The 24,893-nt window shown below is 39.1% G+C and overlaps 2 protein-coding genes and 1 pseudogene across 2 annotated transcripts in view; 1 reads left to right on the forward strand and 2 right to left on the reverse strand.

Moving 5' to 3' along the window:
* Positions 1-24,843, reverse strand: part of LOC137764118 (heterogeneous nuclear ribonucleoprotein K pseudogene) — a 54,365-nt pseudogene extending 29,522 nt beyond the window's left edge.
* CXCL8 (C-X-C motif chemokine ligand 8) overlaps positions 1-24,893 on the reverse strand; it is a 157,010-nt gene that overhangs the window by 123,722 nt on the left and 8,395 nt on the right. Inside the window, exon 2 of the mRNA XM_068542826.1 lies at positions 24,799-24,891. The gene's annotated coding sequence lies outside the window, so the exon portion shown is untranslated. The remainder of the gene's footprint in view (positions 1-24,798; positions 24,892-24,893) is intronic.
* The window catches only part of RASSF6 (Ras association domain family member 6), a 57,150-nt gene that overhangs the window by 1,794 nt on the left and 30,463 nt on the right, over positions 1-24,893 (forward strand). Inside the window, exon 2 of the mRNA XM_068542825.1 lies at positions 9,886-9,984. Within this exon, the coding sequence (XP_068398926.1) occupies positions 9,920-9,984 (65 nt within the window). The 5' untranslated portion in view covers positions 9,886-9,919. The remainder of the gene's footprint in view (positions 1-9,885; positions 9,985-24,893) is intronic.

Consider the following 24,893-nt stretch of genomic DNA (forward strand, 5'->3'; position numbering starts at 1 on the left):
ACTTTTTTTTCTTCCAGTTTTATTGAGATATAATTGACATACAGCACTGTATGAGTTTAAGGTGTACAGCGCAATGATTTGACTTACATACATCATGAAATGATGACCACAATAAGTTTAGTGAGCATACATCATCTCACATAGATACAAAGTTAAAGAAATAGAAAAACAAATTTTTACTTTTTAACAACTTTCATATACAACATATACAACATACAGCAGTGTTAATTATATTTATCATTTTGTACATTACATCCCTGGTACTTATTTATCTTATGATTGGAAGTTTTACCTTTTGACTACCTTCATCCAGTTCCCCCTCCCGCCCACCCTTATAATGGGATAGTGACTGGAGAATTGGAGATAGAATTCTAAAGCCAACTAAACTGAACTGTACTATTATATTGTCCTCCGGGGCTTGACTGAGTTTAGTGTAGTTTAACTAAAAACTTATAAAATAATCCAATCTATTTAGAATAAATTATAGTATCAGTGTTTACTAAATAGTTTTCAAAGAGGAAATATGCCTTTATGCTGAATAAATATTGTTAGAATTTAAACAAGTTATCAATATTTGATTTTTGTATTCCTTAATAGGCATATATCTAAATAATAAACATTAGCCCCAACTGAGATAATTCCATTAACCATATTTGAGAATAATTTGAGATTTATTTACTTAACCACATAACCAGTTATAAATCTTCCTAAAGTCTATTTTAGTATACAAATGTTTTTCTACTATTTCTAATGCTTATAAAATTTTCTGATAAACTATTAAATGTTTTGGTAAGTCAGAAGAGATAGAAGTAACCAGCAGTGATTAAGAAAAAATTAACTTTTCTGGTTACATTTAAAACAGTACAACATATATGTAATATGTCTTTTTAACGTGTAATTCAAGGTTTCATATTTGATACTTGTTTTAACTTCCTAAAGTAAGATGCATCCTATACCTTTCATCAACATAGAAATCTAGTGCTAATAGTCGATTTACTTACACAGATTCTTTGGATACAATGCAGACGGGGAATTTAGGATTGTTAGAGATACATGGGCTTCATATAAAAGTTTAGATTTTTAAAAATAGTCAAGTAAAGGTCAATTGAAAATACAACCTCTGAGAAAGAACTTCTTTTGAATGTTCTCTCTTTTCATTAAAGTCTAGGGTTAGAGAGGGTTGGATCTGTTGGAAAAAAATTAGTCTTTTAAAGCTATCAAGTAGAGTGAGATCATCATTTCATAACATCATCTCAAGTACCAAACGAACCAATACTACTGCTTTCAGTAGTTGAACATGAAGGTGTCTCTCTCTTAAGGGATGAGGGTGTGTTATCTAAGTAGCTGAGATGGTTGAAGGACAGCGCCATCATTATCCCAGAGTCTAGGAAATGGAGCTCAAGAGGAGGGCCGATTCTTTTGCAGCCAACAGATGAACAAGAAAAACTGAGCCATGGCCCCTGTGAAGTCAACCTTACGATTTCCTCTTGGAAACCCAGATGAAGCAGAGACTCTTGAGCTGTGCCATAGAAGCAATTCCAGAAGAAGCCATCGGCAGATGGAGTAGCTCCTTCTCAGACTGAGTGGTGGCGAGATGCCTTGAGTCCTGAATGCCTTCCAACTAGCTCGCTTCTCCTACTGCTCCTGCTTTTCTCACCTCCCTGAGGGCACTCCGGGGAGAATGGAGCACAGGGCATTAGCGCCATGTAAATATGCAATAGCATACTAAAGGTTTGGCATTTCAAATTAGATTCCACTGGACTGACGGTGATGGTAGACTCACATAGAAGCCTGGTTGTTTGATACTCATCCTGTTTATCCTGTCTTAAATTCAAGCACTGTACTACATTTTTGTTTGTATCTCAAAACAAACATTCCCTAACTGCAATCAATATCACTTAATAAAGTGATAGTGATTATAGTCCAACGCTCAACTTTTACCGTCTTTGCAAATGACACACATTCTTTAGAAAAAATATGGAGCCAAATATTTACCAGAAACCATACTTTTCTTGACTCTTTTCCTGTTTTCTAAGAATTGGATAACGGTTAGAATTATAGATGTTTTGTCTTGCTTCCTTGAAGTTATGTAATTGTATACGGGTCTACTCTTCTCTTCTACAAGGTTCCACGTCAGAGCTTAGAGAAAACAGCTTTATTTTAGAGGTAAATACATATTTGTAACTTTCCGTTGCTTCTTTAGGCAAAAATAATAATTAAAACAAAACCCACCACGCATACAGCCTTTAATCTTAATTCACAATTGAAATACACACTCGCTATTCTAACGTTATACTCTCTGCTCTTTTTTCTTTTTTTGGAATTTTTATGGTGTGTGTTATTAAGATATGTTCCTCGTATATGACTTAGAAAGTACATATGAAATCAAAAAGAAAATAATTATCACTCAATTTCATAGCTCTCAGTTTTACTGTTAATATTTTTGTACATCTCTCCACATCTTGAATATACAGATATTCATAATTTTATATATGTCTTCTCTACATACTTGCATATATACATTCACTCTAGGAGATACAAAAATGAAATGAGCAATCATCCTGTTCTAAAGGAAATCAGGTAAAATAAAATATGATTAGGGAGAGAAAGTAGTAAGTAATTAGAAAGCTGCAGATATTTTGCTATCAAAGTTCAAAGGCAGGAGAAATTCTCTTTGGCTGGAGGACCCAAGGAAATTAGCACATGTATTTTTTTTGGTTCGTTGTAAAATCATGACCACTTTGACACGTCCTGCATGCAGGGGCCTCAGGAATCAGGAGCTGCAGATACAGATGCAGGCTACACTTCCTGGCTAGCACAGCAGCAGCACAGAGAGGGAGCTCATGAAATATTTGTTGATATACAAAGGAGGGAGCCAAGTTTCCCACTTTTAAACAAACAACCATTTAATTAATCCATGCTTGGACCAAGGAAGGTACTTTAAATGACCAGCCCTTTTGAGTTAACTGGGCTTCACCTCCCATCCTCTGGCCTCATTCTGGCCAGTCCAGGCAAGCCCACATCTAGGCAGGATGCAGAGCAGGAAGAGGTGAACCACTGATGCTCTCAGATGCTCTCTGTCCTCAGCGTTGCCCAAATACTGGTGCTGACTTATTCTGCTTTCTCAGGTTCCTGAACCCTGCTGCCTGCTCAGACTGATTCTATCTTCCTGGTCTTCTCTCTTCCCTGTTGAGCCTCCAAGGTCTGTTTCAGCCTAGACCTGCCTAGTACTTCTAGAACTGTTTCTTTCTCCAGGATTTAATTACTTGCCTATTTAATTCCATATCTCTTGAGCTCTACTCTGTCTGGACATAATTAAAAAATGAATAGCCAAACATTAAATAAGTGATCTTAGTTCATACACAATCTAAGTAATAAGCTCTGGCCCCAGGATGGGAGAGCCCTTTGTGATTATCCCTCCCAGTAAAGTATATAGATTTTTAACAACTACCTTCCTCCTCAAGTCATAGTTTGTTCTGTTCTACCAAAATAATTGTGAACATTCAAAGTAAGACCCTTAGGCTTCTACACCCGTAATTTTTCTTTTGTTAATAAATCTTTATGCTAATCATAACCTCTGATTATCCTCCTCTTAAGCCTTTTGAGGTAACTAGCTCAGACTCTTAAATTTACCAAGTCTTTATAACTTAGAGGATATTCACAAAGGCATTACCAGATTTTAATTTGCAGTGAATCATGGTTAATGGGAATGGAAAAGGGAAACTATTGGAATTCATAGATCTATTTCTCACTTCAGCAATTAATAATAAAATGGGACTTCTACTAAATCACATTTTTACCTTTCAGGTATTTCAGTTGTTTGAATATTTTGCTTAGCCAACTTTTGGATTCAGACATGGTCAATATTATTTCCTATTCAATTAGCATATACTGCTTATGAAGAAAAATTTTATCCTATTTTCATTTTTCTTTCATAATTTCCATTCAACTGTCCTTATTTCTAGGGTCAGAGAATAATGTAAGGGCTTTTGAAATTGTTTTTTTTTTAATTAATTAATTAATTAATTTTTGGCTGCACTGGGTATTCCTTGCTGTGCACAGGCTTTCTCTAGTTGTGGTGAGCAGGGACTACTCTTCGTTGCAGTGTGCAGGCTTCTCATTATGGTGGCATCTCTTTTTTCAGAGCACAGGCTCTAGGCGCTCAGGCTTCGGTAGTTGTGGCACGTGGGCTCAGTAGTTGTGGCTCATGGGCCCTAAAGCACAGGCTCAGTAGTTGTGGTGCATGGGCTTAGTTGCTCCATGGCATGTGGGATCTCCCGGACCAGGGCTCGAACCCATGTCCCCTGCATTGGCGGGTGGATTCTTAGCCACCAGGGAAGTCCCAGGGCTTTTGAAATTGTTTAATCACATCTTCTGAAGCTAGCTATGATTTGCTTCAGCATAGATCATGAGTTTGACAATATAATTACATAGCGATTTTTGCTATCTTTAATGATACCTTAGCTAATTTTTTTTTGTGAACACAAATAGAATGGAGCCAATCAGAAAGCCACTGCCATGATTCTTCAGCCCATCACTGTCAATTTGCACTTTGTGCTTCTTCAGTTCAAAATATCCCCGACTTCTAGTCCCAGCTAAAATATCATATTAACTATGAGGTCAAGAAAAGTTTTATTAATAGTAATTAGTCCTTTGGGTCACAGCTACAATTTGACACTTAGTCAGTCACTCAACAAATATTAATTAAATCCCTTCCATGTTCTAGGCAAAATTCTAAGAACTGGATGTGCACAGGTAAACAAACAAACAAACAAAAAAGCCCACATCCTAAACAGTTCATGTTGTAGTTGGGGAATACAGACAATGTAAATAAATAAGATCCTTTCAGATACTGATGTGTACCTAGATGAAAATAATGTGATAATGACTGGCTGAGAATTGCTTAGGGAAAACCTCTGAGAGAAGAGACCCAGGGACCGAGATCCACGTGATGGGAAACAGGCAGCCACGTGAAGGTCTGAGGTAAGGTGCTCCAAGTAGGAGGAGCAGCAAGTTCAAGTCCCTGAGGCAGGAATGAGCTTAGGGAGTGACTGAAAACCAGAAAGAAGGCCAATGTATTGATAGATGAAATGTAATCGATGAGGGAAATAATGAAGGGAATGAATACTGAACAGATTGACAGGATCTTGGGGGTCATCATAAGGAGGTTATATTTTATTCTAGTTCATTCTTGGAAGTCTTTGCAATGTTTTAATCATGAAATGACAAGATCTAATTTGCTCTTTGAAATTATCATCCTAGATGCCATGTGGAGAATGGAATATGGGTCATGATGTGGGTGCAGGGAAACAAGTCAGGAGGCTGATGCAAAAATCCAAGAGAAAGATGGTGGTGGGTTGGCTCAGAGTGGTAGCATTGGAAACAGAAGCTTTGGAGTTACCTACTGGAGGTACCAATAGGACTTACTTTCAGATTGGAATCTAGTTATGATGAAAGAGGAAAAAATAAGACTGAGTTTTAGTTTTGGTGCCCAGTTGGGTAGATTGGAAAGAATTGTGAAGGAGGGAATTCTGGAGCATGGGAGAAAGTCAGTGATTCTGGTTTGGCCATGTTGACACTGAGATGCCTGATAGACATCCAAGTAGAGATAAAGTAGGCAGTGACATGAGTCTGGAGCTCAGCAGAGAGGCTGGGATGGAACTGGATTAGATTAACTGGAAGAAAGTGTAGTTAGAGAAAAGAGGATGGCTGAGGACAGACTATTAGAACTAGCCGGCATTTTATATAAAGGAGGAAGCAGTAGAGAAGACTAAAAAGTTGAGACCTGTGAGAGCAAGGAAATAAAGTAAGGTTGTGTGATTGCTGTTTTGTCTCAAAAGTCTCCAAAAAAAGTGTTCCAGAAGGAGGAGACAACCAACTCTGTCAATTGCTGCTAAGAGGCAGAGAAAATGAGGAGAGAAAATGAACCACTTGGCAAGATACAGGGTGCTGGAATGTGAAAGGAGAGGTACAGGAGAAATAAAAGTATAGAAGTAAAGAATAGATGGTAAATAATGATAAATAATTTGGATCCAGGAGGGAGAAGTTATGTTTGGGTAGCAAGGTGACCACCTGGGGGTGTGGGGGGGGGGGTGGACCTCACTAGGGAGCATCAGTAACTCTTTTTGAGGATGATTAGAATGACAAAGTCTAGGGGCAAAACTCAGGTTTTAGAAGCAAGAGCAAAGGCTATATAACCAAACAGCCCAGACCAAATCTTGTGACTGAGTAATTGGGATTTGTTGGGCTCTTGGAGCTTGCTGTGTCTCTGTCCCAAGGGAGCCTAAAATGCCCTTGTAGCTTCTGACCTATACAGTTAATTTGCCTGGTTGGCTAAGCTTCTGTCTCTTCTGTCATGAGTCCTCCACAAAACCCCCTTCCAATGATGTGCTATCAAAGAGGATGACATTCCCAACTAGAGGGGCACCACTCTTTGAGCAAGAGGATATGAGTAGAAAATTAGATAAGGTGTAAATCAATCATGACAATACCAATGGACAGCAGAGAGCGGCATCACAGCAGTGTAGAACAGGTCATGGGGAGATAGAGACGATCCCACTTGAGCAGATACTAGAACCTGCAATGATGAGGGAAAGGGAAATAGTGAGAAGAGACTTGATGACACATGATTCCATTAGACTAGAAGCCCTGGTTTTAAAGAAAGCTTCAATTTTGAGTTTGGAAATGTAGGTTTGGGTGAAACTGCAGAAAGCCTGAATGTCAGGTTAAGAGACTTGGGCTATATTTGCTAAGAACGAGATCCCAAGAAGGTTTGTGAACAAGATGATGTGATGATCAAAATGGTAAAAGCATAAAGGGAAACTAGTCAAGCATTCAGCTTGACTATTACAGCTTGACTATTACAGCTTGAATATTACATTATGCCTGTTGAGATGTGCTCATAGCTCACTATAAGGAAAAACTATGCATCAGGATATTGTGAGGATAGCTTTTCTTTATCTTTTTTCTTCCTTTCTCCCTTTCTTTCTTTCTTTTTTTTTTTTGCTGGTATTCTCCTGGAGAAAGAAAACATAGAATGTCTTTCACACAGCTTACCCCAACCAAAATCAAAACGACCTGCTTCAGAAGGAAAAGGAGGAAATTCCTCCCCTTCTTTTTTAAAATAAAAAAATTGAGTTATTTGTAGTGAGGTGGATGGACCTAGAGTCTGTCATACAGAGTGAAGTAAGTCAGAAAGAGAAAAACAAATACCGTATGCTAACACATAAATATGGAATCTAAGAAAAAAAAAAAAAAAAAGGTCATGAAGAACCTAGGGGTAAGACGGGAATAAAGACACAGACCTACTAGAGAATGGACTTGAGGATATGGGGAGGGGGAAGGGTAAGCTGTGACAAAGTGAGAGAGTGGCATGGACATATATACACTACCAAACGTAAAATAGATAGCTAGTGGGAAGCAACCGCATAGCACAGCGAGATCAGCTCTGTGCTTTGTGACCACCTAGAGGGGTGGGATAGGGAGGGTGGGAGGGAGGGAGACACAAGAGGGAAGAGATATGGGAACATATGTATATGTATAACTGATTCACTTTGTTATAAAGCAGAAACTAACACACCATTGTAAGGCAATTATACTCCAATAAAGATGTTAAAAGAAAAAAAACAGAACTTTTCTCTCTAGCCTACCTTTTTATCCTGGCTATAGCTCCTATGATTCTATAGGCTTGAAGCAATGATAATTAAATATTCTATTTCTGCAAAGTGGAATGACTAGAAAATATTATATAAAATCTCTGGTCACACCCTAATGCCATTTATATGAAGACATAAAGGAGGTTATTACTCATGTCTGACCACAGTTTCCGGAGCCTGAAGGAGACTGGAAAGATGTTACTTCACACTTAATCAACCCTGCAAGTCAGAGCTTGATTTTGGCTGCCTGGTAACTTCAAGCTGTGTTTGTGAGATGGGGCAGGGTTCAGTCAGTTTGAATTCATTTGCTGGAATAGAAGGAATATGTTCCCTTGCACAGAATCATACAGGAGAGAATTTCTTCTAGAAATACTCCAAAAACAGACTTACCAAACTTCCTGATCCTTCCTTGCCTTGGGCCACAGTTTCTCTAGTTTTTCAGTTTACACAGTACATCTTCCTTTTTTCTGCACACCGCCAAACATTGCCCTAGGATTTCTTCTCTACTTTAGCTAGCTTGTATTATCATGTTGCCCCCCAAAATTTCAATGATTGCAACATGCCTCTTTTTGGATCACATAAGCCTTTGGGAATTTAATATCTTTTTAAAGAAAATAACACTGAGCTGCTATATAAACAGAAGTTTAAAACTAAATGAATTTTTTTCACAAGTCAATTTTATTTTACAAATAAAATTTGTAAATTTTATTTACAAATATAACAGGGAGACAGGTAATTTTTTCTCAAAAGTATCTAGAAATTTTACTATAAAATATAAAATCAGGAAGGCTTCAGAAACATTATTTCAACTAGACGGAATTCCTCATGGGCCTTCTTTTTTTTCCTTTTTACACTTCTCAATAAAGCGTGAGCTCTGCACCAGGAAACAGCAGCTTCCAACACCCTAAGCCCATCTATGCATTTATAGAGAGATGGAGCAGGAGGATAAATTTTAAATCACTAAAACCTGGTAGTATTGGAACCGTGGATAAATTGAAAAATGAAGAAAATTCTTAGCGTGTATTCCAAATCAGATACTAAAAATTCAGAAATAGGACTCCTCATAAAGGGAGTTACGCCAGATTCAGACATACTGGGTCCCTGCATCGCTGGGAGTATGGCTAGTACAGCCGTGAACTGGGAAGTGATTATCAGCACATCTCTGGTCCAGGATTTCACTTATAAATTTGCAAATCAGTAGCATTTTTCATGGGCCAACATTGCAGTTTGTTTTGTCCTTTGTTAGAAATCTTGCTCCACCCCTGTCTGCCTTTCTCTCTCCCCTTCTCTATCACACAGCTGTCAGTCTCTTGAATTGATTACCAAGGGGAAAACCGTATGTCAAGCTACGTATTTCTGGCTCATCTAGTACTTCTTCATATGCCCTCTTTATCATCTTTCTTTAGATGGTCAAAATTAAATTATATGTTCCTCTTCCTTTACTACTATTTTCCATAAATTATATGCAGAATATAATTTTCAGTTTAAAATGGGAAACTGATATCAAAAGAGAATAAAATAGATTTTTCTCAAAAGCATGTATTGAGTAATAAGAATGGAGTAAAACACCTAAACATCTTAAAGTTATATGGAGGCAGGGGAGGGGGTGGAAGGGGACGGGGAAAAAACAACACATTATTACTTGTTCCCAAAACAAATTATCTTGTGAATAACCATGAAAAGCAGGTTTAGAGGATGCCATTTAGAAACCCACTCAAAGTGAGTTGTAGTTAGAACTCTGAACTTATCCTCAAAATTAATTCCCTTTGACATAGGAAAAAAATCTTTTAAAAGAATCTTAGAACAGACAAATTTATAGAAACTCAAACCCTTTTCAAGCTGCAAAAACAATTCTGGAAAGAAAAAAAAGAGGAAACCCTAAAGACATTCAGACCTTGCTTCAAATTATTTGTTCCACTACTTACTAAGTGAAATGGAAATAACACCCCTACTTCGCTGGCATGGTCTGAGGAGTAAATGAGATAACATCCATCAAATGGCCCACATTCAGAGTGTAAGATCCAGAGCAGACACATGGTAAAAAGAAAGCTCTCTTTCCTCCCGGCTCCCCCAACCCAACCCTCATGCCCATACAAAAGACACTACTTAAATACTCTCCCCAAAATACTTTTACACAATAGGGACACAACAAATAATTTCAGTTTAAGGCAGAAACTAATTTATGAATGCATCACAGGAACATATCATTAATATTATTCTAATGTTTTAGGGTAGCCTCAGATGATCTCAAAAAGGGGGAGAAAATGACTATGATGGCTCACCAGTCCTCTTCTTGGATCTTCATCAATGAGAGGACATTCATTACCAGGTAACTGTACGCCTGTATTATATGTTATTCTAGTTATCAGTCATTTGTGGATTACACCTTATGTGTATTATGCATTTTGTCATTCTAAGCTTCATTTTGAAAGCTTTAACTGTATTGGAAAAACTTGGAAAATGGCATCGTTACATTTTCTAATTTTTCTCATTTGCTACAAAGAGAACCCAGTGAATTAAATGTTATAAAAATTATGAGGGCTTTGTAAAATATTTCAGAAAATATGATATAAAGAGTGCCTAAATTTGGGTCTTCCATAGGTATTATAATAAAGTCTAAATGTGTATCAATAAAAAAAAGCAAGATGTATGATCCACAAGATCAGTGATATGAATCATCAGTTGAGACACTGAATTAGAAATTGAATATGTTCCTAAAGACTGAAAAGCCATAGCCTATCATGGAACAATCACTCATATTTCATAAATAGTGGTCTAATTTCACCAAGAGCCAAATTTCTATTTTAATAGTTGTCACAGTTCTCAGGAGCAGCATTAAGTAAAGGATCCGAGGCTCCTCATAAATAATATATCCAAAGAATTCGCCTATGGGCCTAAACCAGGCTTTCCTGGCCTCTCCTTCCCCCCCTTGCTCCTCAGGACATACTTCATTTTTACTGTTTCCCTCTTGATGTTAGATTATGCAATAGATGGACAACAGCTATGGCTATTTTCTTATACACAGCAGATAGCATCTTATGCTGGTTTAGGAATAATAGAGCAGGGATTTGAAAACTGTAAGAGTACAGATAAGAGATGAACCCGGCTGAGCTAGAGCAGAAGCTGAAGAGGGGAAAGACGCAAAGGTAAGAAAAAAAAACAAGTCGCCCTGGAATGTGATCCATGTCTTACAGGGAAGAGAAACAAAGCCAAATAAATGACAGAGGAAAGTAGTATTAATGACGCAGGATTGCACAATAGGAAAGCAAAAGGAACAAATATGGTCAAAAATGGAATTAAAGCCACAGCTGGAGGATAAGCATGAAATCTAAGAGGTGGGAAGAAGGCAGGAAGTAAAAGATAGATGAGTTACTCATTCATTCCTCAAATACTTATAAACTGCTTCCTAAAAGCAGTTTATACTCCTGTGGACCCTGAGCGTTCAGTAATGAATGAAACAAAACCCTTACCCTCATGGGGTTGCCTCCTAAAAGAGGGATGCAGTCAAAATGTAGGATAAATGTAAAACAAGATGCACCATTAGGTGCTGAAAGATATGAAGAATAAAAATAAAGCTGGAAGGGGAGTAATGATTGTGGCGGGTAGAGAGCAGTGAGTTATGACTTCTTATAAGATGGCCAAGGAAGGCCTCAGGAAGGAGGTGGCAGTAGGGAAAAGCCTGAAGGAGGGAAGTGAGTGAGCTGTGTGGGTATCTGGCTGGGAGCCTCCCAGGTCCCCTTCCAGGAAAGGGGACACCAAGTTCACAGCCGCGAGGCAGGCACACGCCTGTAAGGGTGCAGGAAGCTGGTATGGGAAAGTGACATAGGGAGGACAGTAGGAGAAGGTGAGGTCAGAGACAGAATGGGACCAGAATATGTAAGGCCTCATAGGCCACTGAGACTTTGTCTTTCCCACTTACAAGATGAGAAATCACTGAAGATTATTGAGTACACGAGTTACTGAATCTGTCTGGCTGCTGCTTTAAGAACAGACTGAAGAGGAGACAAGGATAGAAGCAGAGAAACTATCGAGGAGCTGATAGTCCAGAGTAGAGATGATGGCGGCTTGGACCAAGGTGGCAGCGGTGGAGGTGGGAAAAAATGGTCAGATTCTGGGTATACTTTGAAGGAAGGAACAATAGGATTTCCTGAAGGATTCGATGTGGGTATGAGAGAAAGAGAACAATTAAGGATGATTCCAAGGATTTGGGTCAGGAAGAATGGAGTTAATACTTTCAGACATTATAAAGACTACAGGAGGAGAAGGTTTGGGGTAGGAGATCGGGAGTTCAGTCCTGGACAAGTTACATTTGAGACTGACTAATATCACCAAGGGAATAAGTGCGATAGAGAAGATTCAAGGTCCAGGGTTAGAAAAGAGTGAAAGGAAAAGTAGGAAACAACAAGGCGAGGCAGTAGTGCATCGGATGGAAAGTGGGCAGAAGGAATGTGGGCACTGAACAGAGAGAAGGAGCAGTGATAGAGTGGGTGAGTACAGAAAACACCACTTTGGGATGTCAAGGTAGCTAAAATACTGCTGGAGGTACAAGGAGAAGAGCGAAGTTGAGAAAATGGGAAATTGAAATGAAAGGCAGAAATTAATTTTTAAAATAAGTGCAGATGACTGATAATGAAAGTCAGAGAAAGTAACATCCATATGAAACCAAAGGGAAGAGAGACAGAAAGATCCTAGAGAGAAGTAAGAGATGGACATGGTAACAAGACGGACATTGTTGAGAGGACCTGAAAGGTGATGGTTTGGGAAGAGAAAATGATGAAAAAAAGCATGTGAGTGATCTGCATGAGAAGCAGGAGGCAAATGAGATTCAAGATAGAGGGATGACGGAGAAGATGGGAGAGGCTGTGAAGAAAAGGGAAGAGGCTCACGAGAGAGTGACAGAAAGGGCAGAACAGGGTAAGAGCCCAGCACAGCCCCAAGAAGGTCCCCCTACCACAGTGCCTCCCCCAGAGAAAATTACAGAAACATTGAACAAAGGTGTCTCCAAAGACAGTAGCCCTGGGTCTACACCAGTGTTCCTTTTTGCGTAAATGCCTTCTGTGCAGTGTAAGTTTAACCAGCCAGGAAAACAAATTTACCACACTGGGAGGGAAGTTTCAAGAAGAAACAGTACACGGCATAAGAGAAGAATGTACGAACCCTTGTACGTATTTTCCTGTTATTCAACTCTGCTTGACTCAGGTCAGCCCATGGAATCCTGATTCTCATCTCCCACCAGCCCCGCCCTCAGTACATTGCTAAACTACTCCTGGGGCCACCTCTCAGTCTGAGGTTGCAATCGTTTTCCTTTTCATCTACTTCAGCTCCACAGCTGCTCTTCGCCTCTTGGATTCCTGAGGAAGCAAGGTCCTTTCTCACCAAAACCTTTAGATTTACCCTTATGATCGGCTTAAAAAGACACCCTAAACAGGCACCACGTAATCCAAATAGCAATTCACAGTCCCCTTCTGCACTCACTGGCATCTCCATGACCTCTCTTCCCCTATAAAACCTCAAGACAAATGTCATAGAGAAGTCCCAGTGCCCTCCCTAACGCATGTCTGCTCCAAGGGGTGGTCCTGTTCTTCCCAATCGTGCTATGTGTTCACATGTGTTTCTCTTTATTCTCAGTCCTTGAATCCTCTGTTTCTCTAGAACAGCTTTCTTCCGCCTTCATGAAGCTCTTTGTTCTGTTCTTAATTGATTCATGTCGATCTCATTTGTAGCCATGAGCAGCTGATGGTAACTTCTCATCCTGGACACCACATTCCTTTTATTCATCTGTGTAATCACAGCATGAAAATCAAGAATTTTCACTGAGATAAACACCTATTCCATACACTGGTGGTTACCAGGTCAACTTTTGTTTCCTTTGTAATATTTTATAGTTTCCCAGTCTCAGTTCCTCACTTTTCCCATGAAATCCTCCCTGAACTGCAGTAAGATTTTAATTAGCCTGTTAATTACTTGTGTATTTGTTCTTTTAAAATGTTTACTTCCTAATGATGAAAGTATGTTTATTTTATAAATTATTGTATTTTATATATTTATATTATAAAAGCTGAGAAAATATAGAAACATATAGATTGAAAGAATAAAATTATCCATAATCTTAGTACTCAGAAAATATACTGTTTAATTTTGTCATATTCTCCATATTCTAAGGATTTTATTTTATATAGTTGAGATCATTCTATATCTTGTTTTACACACCTGGCATTCTATTACAAATATTTCCCCATACTATTAAAATAATCTTCCTAAAGATGATTTTAATGATACTATATCACTCAACAATATAGAAATGTCATAATATAATTCCTTTAATTTTGACCTTCAAGATGGCTCCAATATTTTGAATACACAAGGACTAGTTCACAGAAGTGTAATTACTGAATCAAAGTATACAAGTAAGTCTAATGTTATTGTTACAAATTAGCTTTCTAAGATAGTTTGATGATCTGTCTCTCCCACCAACAGCTTAAGGCTTCTTGCCTTGTCTTTACTGCCTCATAACAGATGCTTGGTTTCCCAAGGTAGAATGTAAGCCCCTTGAAGGTAAGACCTAAGTATCTTTTGCATCCTCTTTCCCAAGGTGAGGTACCTGTATGGCCTTGATACATGAGATGATTTTAGGTTAAACATGAATAATTGGTTTTTATTTGAACACTCTTGGAAAGCATTAGAAAAATGTAAGTAGCACATGAAATCTTTGATTTCACAAACATTATTGCTCAGGACAGATAAAAGCTTACTTAGTAACCAAGTTACTAAGTAACTTGGTTGGGTTTCTGTCACTCACAACCATGGGTCCTGTAACTAATGAAAACACCCATCCAGAATCTCATGCTATCAGAACACTCTCACTTTCTAATGTATTATATTTATTTATTTTATTCCCCAAGTAAGACTGAAAATTTAAGGGGAGAGGGTAGTGTTTCATATATAATTCTGCAAATATGAATGCAATAAGTAATACATAATTGTTGAATAAATATATAAAAAGAGAAACATCAACTAGAAAAATATTAAGTGATAACAGATTATACTTGGAGTTAGCCAAACTCATAAAAGCAGTACATGAATAATTAGTTTTGGACAGCACAGCCATAGCCCTCAGCCAGTCTGTATCAATCACTTTCCCACAAAATAGCCTTGAAGCCAGCATTCTGTAACTTTTTAATCGCTGAAAATATTTTTATACATACATTCTAATCATTTAGACTATAAGAAGAGAAAGAAAACTAACAAAATTTGAGAACCTATATGCATTCCCATTTTATAACTGGCCTACAATGAAATATGTTAAAATGAAACCACATATTCTGGAGGAGGATATTTCCAAAGTGTCTGCATTTCTAGTGACCCTTATTTTGTGTCATATTTTGAATTGACTGAATTGGGCACTTGCAGTTTATCTTCTATACCACAGAGACCCTTTCAGACCCTAGTATCCATGTATTATTGGCATTCCAGGTGGTAAAGTAAAAATAATATAGCATTTACGCAAACACTGGACTTGAAGATAGCATTCCTCAAAATATGGTCCAGGGGCCACCTGCCTTCCGATCAAGATGCTTATTAACAATGCAGATGTTGCGCTCCGCCTCAGAGCTAATCAGGTGATTCTGATGTATTACTAGAGTCTAGAAACTACTGCTCAGAGGAGGAAAGGCTTAAAGTTTGAGAACTTCTGCCCACCTGAAATAAACAAAATTTCTGGAACTCAGGGAAATCTTTACAAAATAGTCACCAAAAATTATAATGATACCATTGACTACCTATGATATCCAGCTTGTCATAAACCCCTCCATTCTTCACTTATTCACTTAAGTAGTTATTCAGCTCCCATTCTGTGACAGACATTGTTCTGGCAAGACAGAAATCACCAACTTATTAAGGGATATTTATTTTCATGCACAGAAATACATGAAAATGCTGAAAATTAATAGGAAAATAGACTCTCCTTAATGAAAATTTTGCTTTCAGCAAATATATGATCCATGAAATAAGAGGTATTGATTTAATAGCACAGTAAGTAATATAACATTTATGTCTTACTCCTGGATAAGAATTTTCTGAGTTTAGAAACTTCCCTGAGTGAAGGGTGTTGGCATAAGTTAACTCCATGCTCAAATGATTAAAATTCCAGTTGCTGTTTCCTTGCCTGGGGTTGTCACTGCTCCGTTGCTTCACATGGTAAATATTCTAAGTGAGCTGAGTATTAAAAAAAAAAAAAGAGTGGTTCCCTATAGTTGCTTTCAAAGTTCTTTCACTTCAAGTCTTAGGCTAAAATCAGGGCATTTTAGGGGTGAGCAAATGCCAATCCTGAATTTGAAAAAGGAGTTCAAATCCAGTTTTAGAATGTAGATCAGATTTCACTCTCGGAACTTGTTAGATTTTTTTATTCTCCTACTTAGGAACCTAATACAAACCCTTGCAGGCTGCAGCTCTTCCAACAGTGGCCACAAGGCACATGTGCATTCCTGTCCTTACTAACTAACTTTAATTAGCAAGATGTAATAAATTTGAGCAGAAAGTGCATCACTCCAAACAGTTCCTGTTGCCAAGCATGTTGGCCGGTACCCTTTGCTGAAACAAAGAAAGCAGCCACCTGCACCTCTGAGCACAAATTCAGCACAAAGAGCCAGTGTTCCAGAGGCTGCGTCCTACCTGGAGGGCAGAACCAGAGGGCAATGTTTGCCCAGGTCCATGGCCTGGGTCTTCTCTGGATCAAAGGAACTGACGCAAACACTGCGAGCCCCAGCATGCCCTGCCGGTAGGTGTATAAAGACAGGGCACCACTCTTCTGAAGACTGTTGGACTTTTGTCTTTAATAACGGATAAGGGAGTCCTCCCTGAGATACTTTGATAGGAGTCAGGATTTTAAAATAAGCCAGGGCAAAAAGTTGGAGACATGTGTAGGACCATCTCCTTTAAAAATGAGGAATCTTTTTCTATGTGGGAGTTTTTCTTTTAAATTTATGTAAACATTCCCATTATTCATGTCTGGTGACCTAGTAAAAATTCATTTTTATTGTGAGAAATTGGATATCACAATTTTACATAAAGGTCAATAATATCACCCCCAGACTAGTGAAAAGGGTCGTTAAGCTTTATTATCAGATATTTTTCAATGAGTATATGTTGGTAACAGTCATTGAGCATACCAATATGACTGTTATTCACAATAAAATTTATCTACTCCACATTTACCTATTTTATCACTTTAGTCCATTAAAAAACAACAAGATCATCTGTCTGCCCAATACACACTGAAAATGTTTCAGTAGAAAGTCTGATGAGGTCAAAATTCAAAGACTCTAGAAATAGATGACACAGAGTTTACTTGAATTTCTGGTCATGTTAGCTATGCTGGTAAAGGATCTTTCCCCACTAAATATTGCTCAGCATTCAGTTTTCTATATTTAATTCCCTAAACAAACAATTGCTGAGAGCACACCATTAGCCAGACGCTGACTAGAAGCTGGCGTAGCAATTTTGAGCAAAAACAGACAAGAGCCCTACTCCCATGGAGGTTGTAGTCTGAAGCCACAAATCTCCAACTTGAGCCTTCATCAGAATCTCTGGAGGGCTTGGTAAAATAAAGATTGCTGGGCCCCTTTCCCAGAGTTTCTGACTCAGCAGGTCTGGGGTAGAGTGAGCATTTGCACATATAAGTTCCCAGGTGGTACAAATGCTACTGCTCTGGAAATCACAGTGAGGACCATAGCTCTAAAAGCCTGATAACAAAATGAGGCCAGCGTTCAGAAGGAAAAGAACCAAGTTCTACGAGAAAATAAGGATCTAGCCTAAGCAGGGAAGTGCAGAGATCTGAAGGTGAAGCAAGCTAACAAGTTTAAGAGAGTCAGCAAGAGAGCACTCCTGACACGGGAAGCCAGCCTGACATCTTCACGGCCAGAGGGAGCACAGAGTTCCAGCCAGTGAAAGTTCCCAGAGTGGTTGAGGTGCAGGACACAGGAAAAAGCATATCTGTAAAAGAGGCTAAAGAGGAAGAGAGACCAAGCAGGACTTTACCTGCTGTGATAAGGATTTGGGGTTTTTATACCAAGAGCAGTAGAGAGACATTTAAGGATGTTAACCAAAGCAGATGATATGCTTCTGTATGTTCTACATACTCTGGATAGAGTGTGAAGAGTAGATGGAGGACGCCCAGAATAGAGACAAGGAGGCTGCTTAATGTATTTTTTCCGGTGTAAAGAGAATCAGTGGTCAAAGTCACGGCGGCATTACAGAAGAGCACCGTAAAAGCCCTGTAAGGAAAGCCCTGTCTCTAGTTCATGCTCACGTAGATGGCCCCGGGGATCACTGACCCCCTGTTGTGTTTCAGACACTCTATAGTAACAATCCCGATGGTCCAAGTGGCTGAAAGGCGTATCAATCCGAAAGGCTTAACAGAATAGTTTCCCCATCTCAAGGGAACAAGGGGCATCAGACTGTGAAGTCAAGGTACTCATCCTCAACAAGCACAAAATTTCCCAGCCGTTCATACACGAAGCGTGTTCTTTTACAGTCAGCCTGCATCTGCTCCAATCATGACGCGTGTTGTGTGACACATCTGTGTTTACTTTTTAACTGGCTTTAAAAAAAAAATCTATAGGGCACGTATTAGAAAGACCTAAAAGTTTAAATCATGGAAAAATGAGAAGCAAGATCCTAATGGAAGCTAGAAACCAACGTAATTGTTTCATTTCCTCATTTCTACACCCAGCCCCACAGCAAGTCCCATCAACTCCGCCTCCAATATCCGACCACTTCTCACCATCTAGTCCAAGCCACCACTGTCTCTTGCCTGGACAACTAGAACTGCCTCCTAATCGAGCTGCCAGCTTCCATTCCCTGTCCCCGGAATCCATCCTCCCCCAGCAGCCAGAACATCTCTTTACAATGTAGTCGCGGTGTCCTGCTTGTACCCTTCAAGGCTTCCTATTGCAGACTCCTTACCATAAGGAGTCTCTAAGGCCCAATGCGATCTGGCCTGGAGAACCTTTAGAACCTCATCTTGAGCCATTCTTCCCTTGTTTTTCTCCTTTAAACATGTCAAGCTCAGTCCTGCACACAAGATGTGACACCGGCATCTCTTGCTCAGGACACTTTCTTTGACTCTTCACAGGGCTAGCTCCTTCCCATTACTCAGGTGTCAGTTTAATATTTCAGGCCCGCTGATCACCTTTTCTAAAATGCCCTCTTTCATCTGCTGCATCACAGGACGATGTTTTATTGTTCTTATGGCACTTACCCCTATGTAAAATCAACATATTTCTTTATTTGCTCTTTTGGTTTTTTTTTTTTTTTTTTTCTATCTTCCTCCTCCAGAAAGCAACTCCCATCACTGCAGGGGCCCCATTGGTTTTAAATATTGCAGTCTCCCCAGCATCTATTACATTGTCTGTTACGTAGTAATCCCTCAATAAACTTTTTTTTTTTTTTTTTCTCAATAAACTTTTGCTGATGATGAGTGAGTATGGGAGTATCAGCATCAAGAACTAAATCAGGACTTTAGTATTTTGGCTTGACATATGTTACCCTTAAATACTGTTTCATACCTAGTGGCAAGGTGATTATATCAGGGCTTCTCTCCATTTTAGCATACGTGCAAATTTCCTGGGGATCTCGGTTAAAATACAGATTCTGATTTCTAACAAGTTGCCTCCCACGTATTCAGACAATATTCGGATAGGAGTCACCCCTGAATCCCGTGATAGAATAATGACCTCCTAAAGATGTCTACTTCCTAATCCCCTGAACCTGTGAATATTTTACGTTACGTCGCAAAAGGGAAGTAAGGTTGCAGATGGAATTAAGGATGCTAATCCGTTAGCCTTAAATATGGGAGATTATCCAGATGGGCCCAATGTTATCATAAGGGTCCTTAAATGTGGGAGGGTAGGAGAACTATGTGAGAAGATTCCATGTCAGAGTGATGGAGTGGGAAGGATTGTATAGCCACTGCTGGCTTTGAAGATGGAAAAGGGAGCCGGAAGCCAAGGAATGTGGGTAGGCTGTGGAAAGTGGAGAAAGCAAGGAAATGTATTCTCCCCTAGAGCCTTCAGAAGAAGTACAGCCTTGCTGACACCTTGGTTATAGCCAGTGAGACCTGCATTTGACCTGTAGAACTGTAAGATAATATGTTTGTGTTGTTTAAAGCCACTAGGTTTGTAGTAATTTGTTACGGCAACAATAGGAAACTAGAACAAACTTCCTCCCAAAGAATGTCTGCAAGGACAGTGTTCCCTGGCCTCTTACTTCAGTAACAGAGGAGGAAAGGGCAGAAATGTTAGTAGGCTGGTTATATGTAACTATTTTAGTTTCAGTTGGAATGTCCACCTATTTCAACCTGCAACCTGCCAGTTGATAGACTTCCCTTCCCCTAAAAGAATAATATCACCATGATTCTCAGCATCCTGAGATCTGAAAGAATGGATCTCAAAAGTGTGGTCTCTGGAATAGCAGCATCAGAATCACCTGGGAACACGTTAAAAATGCAAATTCTCCGGACCCACACCAGACATAACTCAATAAGAAACTTTGGAGGTGCCACTCATGATCTGTTTCAACAAGCCCTTCAGGTCCGGTTTTAGGACCATTTATCTAACATCTACCACTGTGTTTCATATTGTCCACACATTCAGGACACATAATTTTTCTGTAGTTTTCAAACAGCTTTTTGTTGGGCACTAAATATTTCTTTGTTCTCTCCAAAACCATCAGCTACAACAAGAAACATCGAAGCATTTCCATCTAAGTGGAGGTAGTTTCCATCGAAGTGGAGGTAGTTTCAAGTCCCTACATTGGATTAGAATAGAATATAAAGATCAGTACTGATTTGCAAATAGTGTCAGGGCTGCGAGCCAGAGACCATACTTCTCTGTGTTTCAGGCCAGAAAAGGAGATTGTAGAGCATAGACTTCCCTCATTCTTTCTTCCCCGTCCACAAACTGCTTGGGCTGCCCTTAGGAAGTCAGCGGCATGTGATAACAGAAACCAAGGTCTGATGCAGAAGCTGAGCATTGCAGCCACCAACTGGAATAACAGGCTGTGAATTTTTCATAAAAATCTTCAGAAGCCAAACCATAGAGAGAAAGAGAGTAGATAAGTGTCTTCCTTTATCTGAGGTTGTTAGAAAACAAGCTGGTGTGTTAAAATATAAAATCTGATAGTTACCCTTATAAAGGAATTCTCTTCAAAATCAGGTATCAGCTCTAAGGCACATTCCTGTCTTCTTCAGAAGCACGAGCATTTTAATAAATGATACGATCCTTCTTTGCCTCTCCCTTTTTATCCCCTCTTCCATGTCTTACCAACATCTAGTGACACTGTTCTGAGTAGCTACAGCTCCCCTCTTAAACAGTGGAGTTTTCATAATCAAGAAAACATTTTGGGGGTTTTTGTTTTCTATCAACCGACTAGCCATCAGTCACTTCAAATTCCTTTTTAATATTGTGAAATTATACCTTAATCTTTAATCCTTTTGCTCTTATCTGAGTTCTAGGTGTCAAGGACCTGAGAGAAGTTGATAGATCTATTCATTAATGGCTCCAGGGCCATTGTTTACAGGGGTAATCTTAAAAAGATGTATACCTCAGAAAATACAAAAGTCACAAAATGGCCAAAAGCAGCCAGAGGGTGGTTATCTGGTGGAGGTGAGACAAGTCTAGTTATATTACCTTACTGATTAGATTACTAATGGATTTCAGGAAACTCCCAGGTCCTTTTCATTATCAATTGTCAGCACTGACAGAGACTTAGGGTCTAGACTAGAACTGCTTGGAAGAAAAAGGCAAACAAATCACAGGCACCATCATCCCAACCACCAGCAATAATTAATGATACTTGAGCAGAGTTGCTAAAGATGTTCAAAACCCTTCCTTTTCAAAAAGGGCGGCCCTTTGAAGGAAGTCGGGAGAGTTAAACAAATTCAGGGCTCCCTGATCATTCAGGTTTTGCATTTTTGCTTCAATCGAGATAGCCCTTCCCTTCCCAACTTCTCAGTATTCAAACTGTGGAACCCAATCCCTTCATTTGCAATGGAAATGAATAACCTACTTTGCTAGCTGAAGAAAGTCTCTAAGCAAAGGTTGAAAAGCAGTCTTCTTTCCTCATCATTTGAGCCAGGAGATGAGGCCAAAGACAAAAAGAACTGGAGCTGTAGCCACTTATGGAAGAGGGGTGGCAGGAGTTTGCAATTTTAATTCCAGGATTCAAGTTGACAGTAACGAAGGATAACGTGGGTTAAGAGAATTCTGCTACTGCTTGCAGACGTCAGTAATATGGAATGATGGTTTGTCTTGGCACAGAGCTTAATGATAAGGCTTTACTCGTTCTTTTGTCCCCATATTTCCTGGTTCCCCTTTCCAAAAACATACAGGAGTTCATATTACATGTTTATGGAAGCAAAATTATGAAAACATTATGACTGTATTATGCACTTACTATATAGAGTTTGAAAAGTATACGGAACTACAACACATAAAATAAAAAATCACAACCTTAATTCCCAGGAAATGATCAATTTGCTATCTTTACGTGTTAATATGTTTTTTGTAAAAATAATTCTAAGTTTTAAATTCAGTTTTTTGAACCTGACATTAAATAGTTAATCTCATTGCTAAAATGTAACATTATGAACAAAATTGGGAGGGGTGACTGTGTAAGAGAGCAAGCTAGCATTTTTATTCTACCTCAATTCCTCATCTCGCGGAAAAGACTCTTTCGAATGTTTTAGGTTCCTGCTCTTAAACATGGCAATACACGCAGCAGAATGCTGTCTCTAGTGCTGCTGTCACTATGTGGTTCGGTGTCTGCCTGGCTGGGAGCCTGAACATTTTTCAGCAAGTCTCCAAGAGGCAGAAATAACACAAACTCAGGAAGCACAGCCATGGCCAAATTTGCCTTTGGTGCCTACATTGGGTTGTATTTTCCACTGAAGTGTATTTTGTGTCATGTGGCAATCTCTGAAGCTTGTGCTGGGCTACAACATACAACAGTATTTCTGGTTTGCCTTTGTCCAAATTGTAAGACTCACTTAGTAAAGAATGAGATGGGGTTTTTTGGTTTCCAGGAAAAGGATCAGACAGCCACTGAACTATGCTGTAAGTCATTACTAAAATGAGGGAGAACTCTTATTACAACTAAAATTTGACATTCATTCTATCTATGGATGCAGGGCATAACTCATTTCCACTCTTCATGCTGTCCAATATGTCAATGCATATTACAGTTTATAAAATTAAATACAAAGTGTTTCTTCCGGCCAAATAGCGTGATAAGATTGAGGAACTCCTCTCTTGCTCAGCCCATTATTCATGACGAACGTCAGAATGTGGGTAATTCCCATCTGCTGAGCAGATGCAATTCAGACCACAAAGTGCAAAGTACACCTAAGCATTTTACAGTCAACTCTGGATCCACTTTTACTCATTAAAACTGAGCTGGGAGCCTTAACAGGAACAGGGAACCTTAAAGGAGCAGGAGCCCTGGCATCATTCCCCTATACCTATCGCCCCCCCATGTTAAGTCCTTCCCTGGTTAGCACTCACCCAGGAGCTGGAATGACTAATTCTGTGTGTCCATCTGCATCTATCCGGGTCCCCTCTCTGTACTGTCAGTGCACAGTGCCAGCTTCTGTCCCAGGGAAGCTTATGATTCTATGTGTTCATTCAGTTAGAAGTCCAGTTTACATAGAAGTTTGCTATTCCTTAGTTTTATAAAAACACTATTCATGTTATATATTATGTGATAATGTTTTTTTAAAATTCTTACGATATATTATGATACAGTATTTCATGTTCAAGAAAACCAAGCTCTTCTTAGAAAATCAATTTATGTATCACACATAAAGTATTGATATACAGGTTGTTTGTACCATGCCAACTTCTTGGGTGTCCCTGTGGCTTCTAGACAAATTTGTAAACTGAGAAGACTGGATATGGAATTCATTTCTTATCACCCACTTTATAGCTTTGTTAGGGCAGTTGAACAGCTGCTAAGCAGTCTGGTCTAGGCTGGGTGGGGGACTCTTTGGGGCTGAGAGGGAAAAGTACACAGATGATTTTTTTCCTTTTTTATGAGATAGGGAGGTCCATAGCTAACATTTAAGTTAAATCCTAAAAAATACATTATAATTACCACTGACAAGTCACCATGTATATTAAATCAGTCTTCCCTTTCCTGACTAGGGACTGCCTAGATAACACTTTAATGGTGGCCTTTGGATCTCCTAAACCAAATAATCCCTATACTTATTTTAGGTCTCTTCTAGACTTTAGATTCTTCTGTACATGAGGGACATTTGATCACCTTTCCACAGAACATAGCCTTGGCTCTCTACCCCAATACCATTGCAATTTTTCCACTCATCTTGCTGCCTCCGTGTTGTTTTGTCCTGCAATCTGTCTTCCATAAGCTCCCTAGTGGCCCTTAGGCACATCATACCTTACACTTGCCTGCAACCTCAGGTAACTGCCCATTGCCTGCAGGGTGAATTTTAAGCTTCTTAAAATGGTTCACAGGGTTCCTGCCTGCTTCTTCATCACTCACCATTCCCCATTTTACATGTTCTACTCTTAGAGTCCCAACTCGTTGAGCTTTTGTCACAAAAACTACAGAAATATCTAGAATGTCCTTGTTAATATTTTCTTTGCCTGGTAAGCTCCTCACACTCTTCTTGCTTAATCCTTCCCCTCCAAAGTGCACAGTAGGCAGAGTCTATTCCTTCAAGCTCTCACCCACCTCAGTGTATGGCTGAGACCTCTTTATTGTGCTCACACAGCAAATGTATGAATGATGACCATTAGGACAGGTCTTCTGTTAGAGGACAAAATTCGAATCAGTCAACAGATAAGAGATAATCAACTTGACAATAACTTCTTCAGCTCTTTGTGCCCTTAATGCCAGCAAGTCGAGTGAGAATGTTGCAGGCTACACTTTATCCTCGTGTTATATTAACCCATTGCTTCATCAGGTGCATAAACTAATCATCTTCAAAAGTTCCACTGGTAAAGTCCATACAATTAAAATGTGATGAAGTTTTAATATTTGGAATGCATACACCATTACTATAGTTGTTCACCTAACTTCTGGATTTTCTTTTCTAGTTTCTCACTTTATTGCACCATTAACTTACCTAATTTTATCCCAACACTATTTGACTGAACTCTTTTCTTCTTCCACATGCCAAAATCCTTCAAAGTTTCATTGATAGTCGGAAAGATCCTGCCT

The sequence above is a fragment of the Eschrichtius robustus genome, chromosome 4 (genome assembly GCF_028021215.1).
Source record: "Eschrichtius robustus isolate mEscRob2 chromosome 4, mEscRob2.pri, whole genome shotgun sequence".
Taxonomy (NCBI): Eukaryota; Metazoa; Chordata; class Mammalia; order Artiodactyla; family Eschrichtiidae; genus Eschrichtius; species Eschrichtius robustus.